Below are 13,602 nucleotides of genomic sequence, written 5' to 3' on the forward strand. Positions count from 1 at the left end.
CCCAGCCAGACTATAGTGAAAACAGCAGATCTACAAGCTCACAACGCCTTGCTTCGTGTTGTGAGCTTGTAGATAGGCTATTTTCACTACTTCTTAAACAATTGTGTTAGATGGAAATTATTTGATTTCTTCGTGAAATTATTGAAAAAATCATGGAATTTTGTTATTAATTCAGGAAAAAAATAGCTTTTTGGGGAATGTTTTTTAGAAAATATTTTTAGAAAAATAACTAAAAAAACTAAATGTAGGAAACAAAATACAAATGGACCCATAAAAATGGGTCGGCGACACAAATGACGACGCACTGTTTGGGAACCAGTGGACTGTCTGTAACGGGTGTAGGCAGCAGAGCTCCAGTGCGCCTGTACAGAGGCGTCAATTGGGTATGGCAAGCTATGGCAACTGCCATACCTTTGGCTACAGGAGGAAATAATAAAATGTACTTTTCATCGTGCCTGTTGCTGCCTGGCGTGCAAGACACCAGTCATGTTGCCATACCTTTAGCTTTGGCCTTTTGCTGAACTGACGCCACTGCTGCCTGTAGCTATTGTGTTTTAATTCCAACATCACCGGGTGGTCAGTCAACACTGGATGATGCACGATCGACGCGCGCCCCGCTGCGCGTAAAGAAGGGAACGTGTCAGATGGAAAGGGAGTTATGACAAAGTCATAAAAAACTCCTGGATATAACATTCACGTGGTGCGGGCCCTGGCTGCTGCTAAGCAACATGGACTAGTAGGAAGGGAAGGGAAGGGAAGGGGGCTTGGTATAAAGAGAGGGAGTGGCAGAGCCACGGAATATTGCACTGAGAAGAGGAGAACCTCTCCACGCAGTCACACACACAGACAGACAGCAGCAGTACAACAGCAGCCAGCGACCGGCCATAACGTGATTACCGCTCTATTAGCTGTGAGGCGCAACTAGATGCAGCACAGGGATAATTCTGTGGAGAGAGAGAGAGACAGACAGACACACGCGCGTGCGTGTGCGTGCACATACGCACACACACAGAGGCTGAAAGTAGTTCATTCTTCTTGAGCCACCTGCTGCCAACATGGACCAAGTGGACTGTCTTGTTATTGATCTGCGTAGGGACTGTGACGCTGCCTACAATGCCTAAGGTAAGGTTTTATTTAACTTCATACAATTTTTCAATTTCAATTCAAAGGAGCTTTATTGGCATGAGAAAACATGCGTTTACATTGCCAAAACAAGTGTCACAAGTAGGCTATAGGTCTACACACTGGTAAATATCCAAGTCTTTGGTTGTTGTTGTTTGGTATGGTTTGGTTTAGTTTTTTTCTTTTGCAATGCATGGTTATTATTCATATTTTAAGTGTCACCAGCATCAAAATCCGATTTATTTATAGATTTTTCTTCCTGCACCCCTATTTTCAGAGGAACTGGCACTCGTTGTGTAAGAGCTGATCTCTGAAGAACTGGGCACGCAACGATGAGACAAAAAAATCCACAAACACCACATCAGAGCAGTCATTCGAATCCTCCCAATCGCATCCCCTAAAAGCCCCTCGTCGATTTCGAGTGGATGACATTTGCTAACCTCACGTGAACCCCCCCACCGGGCGGGAAGTGGCGGGCCGCGAGTCTGCTCCAACGATGGGTTGCGATAATAACGACACCAACGGGACCCTCCCCGGCGGAGGGAGAGCCCCCTACAGCATCCACATCACGCTCAGCGTCCTGGTGGGGATCCTCATCCTCCTGATTGTGTTCGGCAACGTCCTGGTCGTCATCGCCGTGTTTACGAGCCGGGCCCTGCGGGCGCCCCAGAACCTCTTCCTGGTCTCGCTGGCGTCCGCGGACATCCTGGTGGCCACGCTGGTGATGCCCTTCTCCCTGGCCAACGAGCTGATGGGCTACTGGTACTTTGGCAAGGTGTGGTGCGAGATCTACCTGGCCCTCGACGTGCTCTTCTGCACCGCCTCCATCGCGCACCTGTGCGCCATCAGCCTGGACCGCTACTGGTCCATCACGCAGGCCATCAAGTACAACCTGAAGCGCACACCGCGCCGCATCAAGTGCATCATCTTCGTCGTGTGGGTCATCGCGGCCGTCATCTCCTTCCCGCCGCTCATCTCCATGGAGAAGGAGAGCGACGTGGAGAAGGGCCCCATGTGCAAGATCAACGAGGACCGCTGGTACATCATCTCCTCCTGCATCGGCTCCTTCTTCCTGCCGTGCGTCATCATGGTGCTCGTCTACGTGCGGATCTACCAGATCGCCAAGAAGAGGACGCGGACGCCGCCGGGCGACCGGAAGAGGAAGGAGACGCCGATGATGATACCCACCGCCGCCGGGAACCAGAGGGAGAATGGCGGCGGCGGGGGTGGCGACGACTGCCAAAAGAAGCTCAACGGCGAGCAGGAGGCAAAGGTGGAGGGAGGAGAACGGGGAGGGGAGGAGGAGAAAGCGGAGGTGAACGGGATGGACATAGAGGAGTCGTCCTCCTCCGACCACAAGGTGAACAACCCGTGCTCCATCAAGAAGAAGGCTAAGGCCAAGACCAAGCTGAGCCAAATCAAACCCGGGGACAACCACCACCTCCCCAAGCGGGAGCAGAGCAGCACCAAGGGGAGCCGGTGGAAAGGCCGGCAGAACCGCGAGAAGCGCTTCACCTTCGTCCTGGCCGTGGTCATCGGCGTGTTCGTGTTCTGCTGGTTCCCGTTCTTCTTCACGTACACCCTGGGCGCCCTGTGCCAGTCCTGCGCCGTCCCCGACACCCTGTTCAAGTTCTTCTTCTGGTTTGGCTATTGCAACAGTGCCTTGAACCCCATCATCTACACCATCTTCAACAATGACTTCCGGAGGTCTTTCAAAAAGATCCTGTGCCGAAGAGACGCTAGGAGAGTGGTATGACGGGCAGCAGCGCTTTTCTGCACAACATTCTTTTGCTGTATAGATTGTAAAATACACTGACATTTACATGGTTTCCTTTGGACAAGCAGTATACATGCGGCAGAGCAGCATCTACGGTTTATTTCTTTCGCAATGTTTAACGTCACATCAACCACAGCTTAAAGACACATCAGAATAATTTAAACAAAGTGTTCAGCCTCATAGCCACAGTGAAACCAAGTTTCTTTTCTTTTTGTAAATACTATAAATCGGTGGTTCTCAAAGTAGGGTCGAGGAGGGGGGGTCCCCTGCTGAATGACTGATTGATAGTTAGGAACCCGAATGGACCCTTACTGGTCGTGGCCTAATGAATACCAAACTGGGGGTTTCCTCCTTGGAATGAAAACATTTGGAGAAAGACGATAAGTCACAGCAGAACACGGTGAATGCAATGATGTAACCTGATGTTCTCTTACAATAGTATGTTATACAGTACGACGTGTTTGTTGAATATTTTCGTTTCCGTTTTCATTGTTATCGATACAGTATTGTGCCATTTTCTAATATGATATGGTGATGACGTGTGTTGGAGGGTAAAGAATAAACCCGTTTCCCTGTGGCCTCGGCATCAGTCTCTCAGCTCTCACAGTGAGGGGGGAACCCAGGGACGTGCTGGGCCCCTGATTCAGCCCGGGAAAAAGAGTTGGAGAGGCCCTCATTGCGTGCTAGCGCTGCTGATACTCAAAGATTTGTGACAAAGTGACAAGCCAGTGGGCCAATTACATGAGTTATATTTCGTTGTTGTCGGGTGGAAACCTTGTATGTCCAAAATTGTTTGTTTTGTATTTATCATTTTAAAAATGATTTAAACTAGTGAAAACAGCCGATCTACAAGCACACAACGCCTCGCACCGCGAGGCGTTGTGTGCTTGTAAATCTGCTGTTTTCACTACTTTTGTGCGACGTCCTTGTATGATGAAGCAGGGCTTTGCTTTGTGAAAAAAATGTACAAATTTGAAACTTGGAGATACGAGGTTTCTGCCCGACAGTGACGATTTACTTTGTTGGCCGCCCAGCCCCCAAAATGGAACAAAGGCCGACATTTTATTTTAACTTTTTTCCTAATGGGAATGAACCGGCCGTTAGGGAGTTGTCCTGCTTTTCCCAATGGCCAGCACGTCCCTGGGGGAACCATTTTGACAACACCATTATATACAGTATGCCTTGGACATTATAATGCACTCAAACAAACACAGACATGCTGGTAGCGGGGGAACAGGAGCACAGCGACATGCACACAACCTGGCAGCAGTGTCAAACATAGACAACGCAGACAGATGAGATTGCTTACAGGGGAAAGAGGGAGAAACAAGCAGGAAAAGGCCAAACATGGTTTGAATGATTGTGATTCCTGTGAGTGTTCGCTGACAGGGAGTTACAAGCCAATGACCTCATCTGAAACCTCCCCAAACACCAAAAGCCATGTAAATCTTTCAGTAGGGCAACAGACCAGACAGGCAGTTAAACTGTAATCAGACATAGAATCTGACCTTTTTGGGAGAAAGTTATGTTCTTTTATTGTTTGACGTTGAATTGAATTGTATCTTCACGTGGTCCTTACTAAAGAGTGTTTTTGAGGTAGGATGTTAAGTGTATGTGGTCCAAGGTGTTTGATTTCGAAAGGTAAAATGTCATTTTCTAGACACAAAACAATATTGTCACTGTCGGGCAGAAACCTTGTATCTCCAAGTTTCAAATTGATATGTTTTTTCACCAAGTAAAGCCCTGCTTCATCATACAAGGCCGTCGCAGAAAAGTAGTGAAAACAGCCGATCTACAAGCACACAACGCCTCGCGGTGCGAGGCATTGTGTGCTTGTAGATCTGCTATTTTCACTAGTTTAGTTCATTTTTAAAATGATAAATACAAGACGAACGGTTTTGGACATACAAGGTTTCCACCCGACAACGACGATATATTGATGAGAACAAAAAAAACATGCTGTGCCTGCCGAGGCTTTGTTTACATAGTCCTTATGGGAGGCTTATAAATGAGGTATGAATGTTAAGGATATACAAAGGCTGGAAGTACAGTAGAAACGGTTCATTTACCCCTCTATGTCACGAGCTCACGACGATATGATATGCATCATTAAGTAAAGATAAATATACAGAGCCTGTCAAACCAGAACCTGGTGGATCGCTGTCTGTATCTTTCTGCCTCTCGTTCTCTCTCTCTTATCTTCCATTCAGTATCTCTCTAGGAATCTATCTTCCCATATTTCTCTATCTCTGTAATAGTATATCCAGGAACAACCTGTGTGAGTGCATGCATGTGCAGTTTGTGCACATCATTTACTTGTCACACTCATGCATGCATGCACCCGCGCACACACGTCTCTAAATCTCTCCGCACATTCTTCTTTGTCTCTTGCTCTTCTTCCTCCCATCATGTTATGCCTTTTCTCCAGGGACGTGCAGAGAATGTTAGAGAGGCAGGGGCTGACATTTCTGAAAGGGCTTTTTGGTGAAAATACAGAAAATAGCAGTCCAAGCTCACAACACGTCGCAGTGAGCTTGGAGGTTGACTATTTTCGGTGCTTGATACCACACTAAACTAAGCATAATCAAGTGAATACTGGAGATACGGCATGGACTTTCCACACATAAAGGGCAATTATTTCAACATAAGATGCTGTATTCAAGTTCAGGGGAGTTTGGACAAGGCAATTCTCTTGAATGCTGCCTTCAGGTATGGCATGGAAAGAGGGCATTTGCATTTCTTTCACCATAGTAAAAACTGCATTTGTGGTCTGGAGAGGGCACTTTTTGCAGACGGATAAAAGGGCAGGGGCTCAAGCCCCCTTTGATGTCTATGTGTGCACGTGCCTGCTTATCTCTCCCCCTCTGTTTAATATTTCTCTGTCTCTGCCCCCCTCCCTCCCTCCCTCTCTCTCCCTCTCTCTCTGTGTATATTTTTCTCTACCTCACGCATCAGCAAACACTGGTGATATCATTAGTAAGTGTGTTCTGCTCACACTGGAGAGAGCCAGCTGTTCTGCTAAGCAGGCTTCACCCCCTGCAGTGCTGTTGTGCCTAGGGAGGGATCACCAGAGTTGACAAACTATTTTTTTGTATTATTTGAGGATCTGTTATTTTTGTTGTCCAACACTGGGGATAGACACTTTTTCGTATAAAAGTATAAAACAGCTTTTAGTGTGGCAAACCATTCAAAAAGACACAGATAAAATGTCACCAGCAGGCACGTGTACACATAGACATCAAAGGGGGCTTGAGGCCCTGCCCTTTTATCCACCTGTAAAAAGTGCCCGCTCCAGATTATGAAGTAAGCCATTTACCATGAGAGGGAGTGGGTTGTTGGCTGATTTACCACTGTTTCAGGGTTGTGCCACGAGCCGCAACAACCCACGACCTCGAATGGTAAATTGCTTTTCTACCACTTTTTCCATATAGCTAAAGGAAAGAAAACACAGATGTAACTTGCAAGGATCTTTAGTTACAATCGTTAATTGTTTCAGTGGGCGGGGTCCATGAGCCAACTCAAGGTTGTTGGCCTATTTACCACTGTTTTAAACCAATGTGAATAGAAAAGGTGGTAGAATGCAGTTTTTACTATGGTGAAAGAAATAAAAACACCCTCTTTCCATGCCAAACTCTCCTGAACTGAACTGAACGCAGCATAATGTTGAAAGAATTGTCATCTCTCCAGTATTCACTTGATTATGCTTAGTTTAGTGTGGTATCAAGTACAGAAAATAGCCAGCCTCCAAGCTCGCTGCGACGCGTTGCATGTCCCTGGTCACCAGGCACACGTGTATCTATTCTGCATCTTAAAAATGTTCACTCTGAATTTGGGACTTGCCTCGTGCTAGATGCAGGATAGGTACACGCTGCACAGAACACTGCATTAGTTGGGGAGTGGGTGTCAAATGTGACCTCACGACATCACTTTTTGAACTCTCAGTGAGTGTCTTGTTTGTATGTGTGCGTCTGTGGGTGCCTGTGGGTTTGTGCCAAGTTTTGAGGTGTTTTGTAAACTGTGCGTGCCAATTGGTGATGCAACCTGCTTGCGCCTTATAAGTGCACAATACTCACGAGTCAATCTGCGTATCTTGTTTCTTCTCAGGGGTGTCGCACCAAATTCTGGGCCCTGGGTACAAGGATTCACTTCATATTTTGTGCTTTAACTATTGAAAAATAGCAGATATACAAGCTCACAACGCGGCACCGAGTGCCACGCTGCGAGCTTGTAGATCTGCTATTTCTGAAAAATCATGAAAATTTGTGCAAGTCTTTGAATATTTCAACTCCTTCTAAGTTTTTTGAAAACCCAATGTTTCTATGTCAGTGGTGCTCAAACTTTTCACGTGAAGGACCCGAAAATGATATGTATTTGGCCATGGACCCCCATCTCAAAATATTTAGTTCCAGGGACCCCCCAGAAGCAAAATTTGAGTTACAAATGTTCGCAAAAAAAATATATATATATATTCAAAGATTTGCACACATTTTCACAACTTTTCAAAAATAGCAGATCTTCAAGCTCGCAGCGCAGCACTCAGTGCCGCGCTGTGAGCTTCTATATCTGCTATTTTTCAATAGTTAAAGTATAAAATGACGAAGATCCCTCCACCTTGGGCCCTAGTGACTCAGTCCCACTGCCTCCCAGCCGTAGGTGGCTCGGGGGGATAAGGGTATGATGACAGTGAATGTACACTGAAGCACCCACGTACAGTACTACAACCCAAGCACCTTTTTCAGTCTGACATCCGCCTATTCAAGGTGCTTGTATTGTATGCACATCTGTGAGTCATTGTTTATTTAGCCACGTAAAAAGGAAAGAATCAGAACATTGCACAAATTGTTTACTCATCTAAATAGTTTGCATCACCAGTGGATAAATAACACAATATTGAACATTTGTTTCTCAATTTGAATCAAACATCTTCAACTATAATTCCGTTCCCAAAATAGGGACGTAAAGTTGAAAGGTGTTAACCACTTGAACCCTTGAACCAAGCACAAGACATGTCACATTGTGAGCCTGTAGATCAGTGTTTCTCAACCTTTTTTCTGCATGGGCACACTTTTCATGTCCCAAGAATCCATGGGCACACCAACATAATACGGGGGTGTGAATATCGTCGCTGTCGGGGAGAAACCATGTATCTCCAAGTTTCAAATGTGTACGTTTCTTCGCAAAGCCCTGCTTCATCATACAAGGCTGTCGCACAACAGTAGTGAAAACAGCAGATCTACAAGCACACAACGCCTCGCACCGCGAGGCGTTGTGTGCTTGTAGATCGGCTGTTTTAGTTTAAATCATTTTTAAAATGATAAATACAATACTGGCTTTCAAGCAGTTTCAAGGGGCACACTTGACCCTTCTCAGGGGCACACCAAAGGTCCCCAGGCACAGTGGTTGAGAAACACTGATATAGATCAGCTATTTTTGACCCAGAGATTTGGTGTAAAAGGAAAAAAGACAGGACTCAGGTCTCTTTTACTAGAGGGTTTATGTAAGTGTTTAAATATTTAAGAAGTATAATTTTTAATTCCCCTTTCTCATTAGGTGTCTGATTAGCTTCCAGCCCCTGGGCCTGATTAAAGACCCCCCCCCCCGCCAAGTACTCCTCACATCAGATATTTTCCCGGAAAAATAATTTGTACAGACAAAATCTGTTTTCCCGGCAGTCATCATGATTAAAAGCAATCATCTCCAATCTTCCCCGAGACGGCATCGTTGGACGCATTATTATTAGAACTGATATTGTTCAGGGAAATGGGCTGAAGAATGCTTCAGAGCAGCTTCAGTTCAATGACTCAGTGCTCATATAAGAAGGGAATATCTTAAAAGGTCCTGGAATAAATTCCTTACCAAAACATTTCTTCACCAATGTGTTTGTAAATGTGTCTAGTAACACATCCCACACTAGGGGTTTTTAATGATTCTGAATCCATTGCAAAGCATTTGTTTTGCACAAAAAACATTCCTTGGGCTAGAATCAGCCCCCATACAATTATTGTTTAGTGATGAGTCATCACTTTTCAAAGTTTTGTGGGAGCTGCCTTGACCCCAAGGAATGTTTTCTGTGCAAAACAAATGGAACATTGGATTCAGAATCATTAAAAACCCCTAGATTGACCCCTCACATGCTACTTAAAGCATATTTATTTTGGTGTGTTTTATCCTGTATAGTTAACTTAATGGGCCTCCAACTTTCATCAGCTGTAACTGATTTCCCTAGGGAAACTATTTCAGTCTTTGTGGGATGTGTTACTAGACACCTTTACAAACACATTGGTGAAGACATATTTTGGTAAGGAATTTATTCCAGGATATGACACTATTTCTGAAGATATTCCTTTCTTAATAACACTGAAGTAGTAATACTAATAAGTAAATAAGAATAAAAACATTTGGGGACAGTGGCTCAAGACCTTTTTAAATAATATTTCATCATACTGACTGGTAGTACAGATTGTGCCATATATTTACAGAATTAATGAAAGGTAAGATCTTAACTCACATTGATTACAATGACATAAAATGCAATACAGTGTGCAACAGTATTTGTCCATTTGTATTAGGGTGTGAAATACCGAACTGAACCGGTGTATGGAATCTGATTTTTAATGCGGAACTCAAATACAACGTTTCCACACCAACATATAAAACAAACTGGTGCACCTATATACCCTTTCACAACACCACCATGGTCAGTGGAGTGTTGGGGTAGAGGAGCGCTTGTTTTTCTCACCTCAACGTCCTTCATAATGAAATGTGAAATAGTGCTTAACACATCGGGTGCCCAGAATTATTCGACGTTTAATTTGCTGGTGCCCATGGCAACCCGCCATTTTACCTACCTTCGAAGTACTGGCGAGAAAAGTAATCCGAGTAAATGTAATCCAAGTATGTCCTGTTTATTTCGCGAAAATCTTTTCTTTCAGTCAGGACCGTTTTTTATCAATTCTAAGCCACAGTGTTTGTGTTACGGCCGGTAGAAGAGGCTGCCGTTTTGAGAAAAAAAAGAAAAAAGGAAGAGAATCCGGAGAAAACAGCATTTTTGTGCAGCCGCTAAACAGGAAGTCAACGAGACAGACAGCACGTCCGGGTGACGTAATTTCGCGCTGCATGTTGGGAAATGGAGTTTGTTTCATCACCGCGGTAGCCAAGTGCAGTAGCTACAGTACAGTATAGTTTACTGTACAACGCGTCGAACGCGTCTTGGGCACACGTAAACATCAAAAAGATTGGCGCGTGGGCACCACGTGGGCGTTTAATGTGTTAATAGTAGCAACAGTGCTATTTTTACCCCACAGAATTTGAAATTCCCACAAAGTTCACATTTGTTAGATTTTCAAACAGCCTTTATATTTGTTTAAAGTGGTTAAACAGGTGTTGATGCTATATAAATTAGCGGGGGACCTCCTGGAACCCCCTCAAGGACCCCCGGGGGCCCGCGGACCCCACTTTTAGAACCACTGCCCTAGATGTCGGGTATGTAGTTTGAATGAAATAAAAGAAATACACAAAAATATCGAACCAAACAGTGAACTTTGTGAACTGTTTCACCCCTAATTTGCTTACGGCACATTGAAGACTCTGAATACATTCCACAGCGCGGCTATTACCATATGTAGACGCTGTCTGAATACATTCCATGGCAGGACATTATGTATGTAGATTGCATCCAAGACTTGATTACCCTGCTTGTTACAAATCTTTGTGTCACTTTAGGTTTGAACCACTTTAACCATTATTCTATGCTTTAACTATTAGCCTAAAAAAATAGCAGATATACAAGCTCACAGCGCTGCAAGCTTGTAGATCAGCTATTTTTGAAACATCTTGAACAATAATTGTGCAAATATTTTTGACACGATTCTATAAATGTCTTCTAAATCAGTGGTTCTCAAACTTTTTCATGTCACGGACCCCCAAAATTAAATGTGTTTTACAGCGGACCCCCATCTCAAAATATGTTGTTCCAGGGACCACCCAGAAGCAAATATATGAGTTACAAATGTTCTAGTTACAGATATAGCCTATTCAAAGACTTGCAAAAAAAGAAAAAAAAGAAGAAAAAAAATCCCAAATAGCAGATCTACAAGCTTGCAGTGCCACGCTGTGAGCTTGTATATCTGTTATTTTACAATAGTTAAAGCATGAAATAATTCTAGGCCTAAAAGGGACCACAAGAAAGCGCAATGCCTTGTTTGCATTGGGGTTCTTTTGTACTACACACACCTCTCCATGCCATACATTTATACACCCATCTATTCTAGGCTGTCACACACAAACACGTTCCTGACAATGAACCTCACAATTATTTCCACACAAAGATACCGCGTCAGTCTGTAATTATCACAGTTAACAACAACATATACGGCACGGCACTCATTTCATTGTCTGGAGCCTTTTTTGTTCTTCATTCACAACAGCCCATTTCTTTGTCATCCAAAGGGCAGCAGAAAAACATGTGGCTATTCGTGACATAAGATAATTAGTAAAACTTGGTTTATATTATTTTTAAAGATTTGTTTTGGGGCTTTTATGCCTTTATTGATAGGACAGTACACTGACAGGAAATGGGGAGAGAGATGGGGAGTGACACGCGGCAAAAGTCGTCCGGATCGGGAATCGAACCGGCGACGCCGCCAGGCATCCATGCCTATGTGGCAATGCCCAAGTGGTATGCGCTACTTCTTAAACATTTGTGTTTATGGAAATTATTTTATTTCTTTGTGAAATTACTGAAAAATCATAGATTTTTGTTATTAATTCATGAACAAATAGCGGGCGTCCCCTTGATATAATATATTCTGTCGTACAACTACACATACCATCGCAGCTCTAAGCATAATATAGCACATCAAATAGAGCTTGTAGATCAGCAATTTTCGCTGTGTGACGCCGTACGGCGGAGCATAAACTGGCCATAAGTGAGTGTTCGGAAGAAAGGCTTTTCAAGTGCTGCCACTCTGTATATAATCATCCATCTAGTGGCCACTGAAAGATGGTTTTGTGGGCGTTGAAGGAGATTACACCTAAGTACTCTGCTATTTCATCACTTCAGCCTCAATTGAGAACAGTAGGTACGGAAAGGCTACTGTGTGTTGGCTTAAAGCAACTCGCCGCTTATAGAGTTGTACGCAAATATCAAATGGCAAGTCTCTGACATGATGTGAAGCCATCAAAGTTCCATCAAATTAGCAGTAGCTGTAGCCTAGTGTTTGTACCTGGTGAACCATCCTGGTCACGTAAAATTCAACTTATATAATGTGTCTTCTGCAGACCGGTCTGGCCCCAGGTGCTGCAGGGAGTTTTTGTGGGAAAATAAAATGCGGAAGTGACAATCAGCGTCTGTCAATCACAGTGCCTTGAAGTTGAACTCTCACTTCATGTGAACAGGCTAGTTTTTGGCAAGTGCAGGCAAATACATAATTGACAGGAATTTACTTATGGATGCCTTAATTGAATTTGGAGTGCAAAGGTGTGGTATGTGATGTATTTGTTAAAAGAAGTGTTATAGCTCTATATTCAGATAGCATATCAATCATTGCTGTAGAGTTTCTTCAGGGATCTCCATGTTTCTCCGGCTCTTTAATGAACAGAAAATGCATTTCCAGGTCAGGATAGGCTACCAATTTTATCAGGGTAGCGAGACGATAAACAAGTTAAAATGAAAGCGGTGAAAGATAAAAGGGAAAAAAGAAGCAGCCAAGCAGACAAATTGAAGCTGATAAATAGCTACTGTCTCCTGACTGCATGGCTGAAATGACCAAGCCACCTGGAAATGTATCCTGTTTGTTTATGAAAGAGCTGAAGAGACGGGAGAGCCCTGTTTTACTGAACAAAGGTGAATGAGAATTAGGCCAGTCAGTCTAAAGTTTACCCAAAAGAAATTGCAATAGTAATGGTTCAAGTTTTTTTATGATCCTTAGAGTCATCCAAATAACATATTAAAAGTTGTGAATTATACAAAACGGAGCTGACCCCAGACAAATGATGACTCCTCACTAAACCATAGTTTTGTGGTGTCCATTTTTAGCCCGAGGAATGTTTTTCGTGCAAAACAAACGCTTGCAAAAGATTCAGAATCATGAAAAACCCTAGTTAGACCCCTCACATGCTACTTAAAGAAGTTCTTTTGGGGGGTCTTTTTCCCTGTATAGTAAGTGAAGGGACCCAAACTTGAACCCCCTGAATTCACCTTGATCCACTAAATATATAATTCACAACTTTTAAATATGTTATTTGGATGACCCTAAGGATCATAAAAAGCCTTGAACCATTACTATTGCAATTTCTTTTGGGTCAGGCCCTTTTTTTTTTTTTTAGCTTAGATTGACTGGCCTAAATGGTGCACCCACTGCACCTGACCTATAGTCACATGACCAGGAAGTTAGAAAAGTCTTCTTCCCAGTAGAGAAACAGGGGTGACTTGATGAGCGCCCTCTCATGCAGGGTGAAGGAGAACTCAGACTGCCTTGACGGATGATTCCTCCCTTCTGCGCTCAGCGTAAAGGCCAAAGCTCAGCCTTCCAATGTGTAACACAGTTTAATATATTAAACATTGCGTTGTTTGCCATGCTTAGGCCTATAGCACTTCGACACAATTTGTGTCGAACATAATCTTAAATACTGTTTATTTAAGCAAGCTGGCTGGAGACGACCCAGAGGCGCTCCCCTACCCGCTGGCTGGATGTGATAGCCCA

The 13,602-nt window shown here is 43.8% G+C and overlaps 2 protein-coding genes across 2 annotated transcripts in view; both read left to right on the top strand.

The window, feature by feature from the left end:
• shoc2 (SHOC2 leucine rich repeat scaffold protein) overlaps positions 1–13,602 on the top strand; it is a 618,526-nt gene that overhangs the window by 38,134 nt on the left and 566,790 nt on the right. The window lies entirely within an intron of this gene.
• Positions 896–3,382, top strand: adra2a (adrenoceptor alpha 2A). Its single transcript, XM_080721496.1, has 2 exons — positions 896–1,122; positions 1,400–3,382. Exon 2 carries the CDS (start codon positions 1,619–1,621, stop codon positions 2,876–2,878), a length of 1,260 nt encoding a protein of 419 aa, XP_080577622.1. The 5' UTR covers positions 896–1,122; positions 1,400–1,618; the 3' UTR covers positions 2,879–3,382.

The sequence above is a fragment of the Nannobrachium achirus genome (assembly GCF_963921795.1).
Source record: "Nannobrachium achirus genome assembly, chromosome: 3".
Taxonomy (NCBI): Eukaryota; Metazoa; Chordata; class Actinopteri; order Myctophiformes; family Myctophidae; genus Nannobrachium; species Nannobrachium achirus.

What these genes read in the sequence shown, in the direction of transcription:
- adra2a (XM_080721496.1), top strand. Translation starts at nt 1,619, where the DNA reads ATGGGTTGCGATAATAACGACACCAACGGGACCCTCCCCGGCGGAGGG.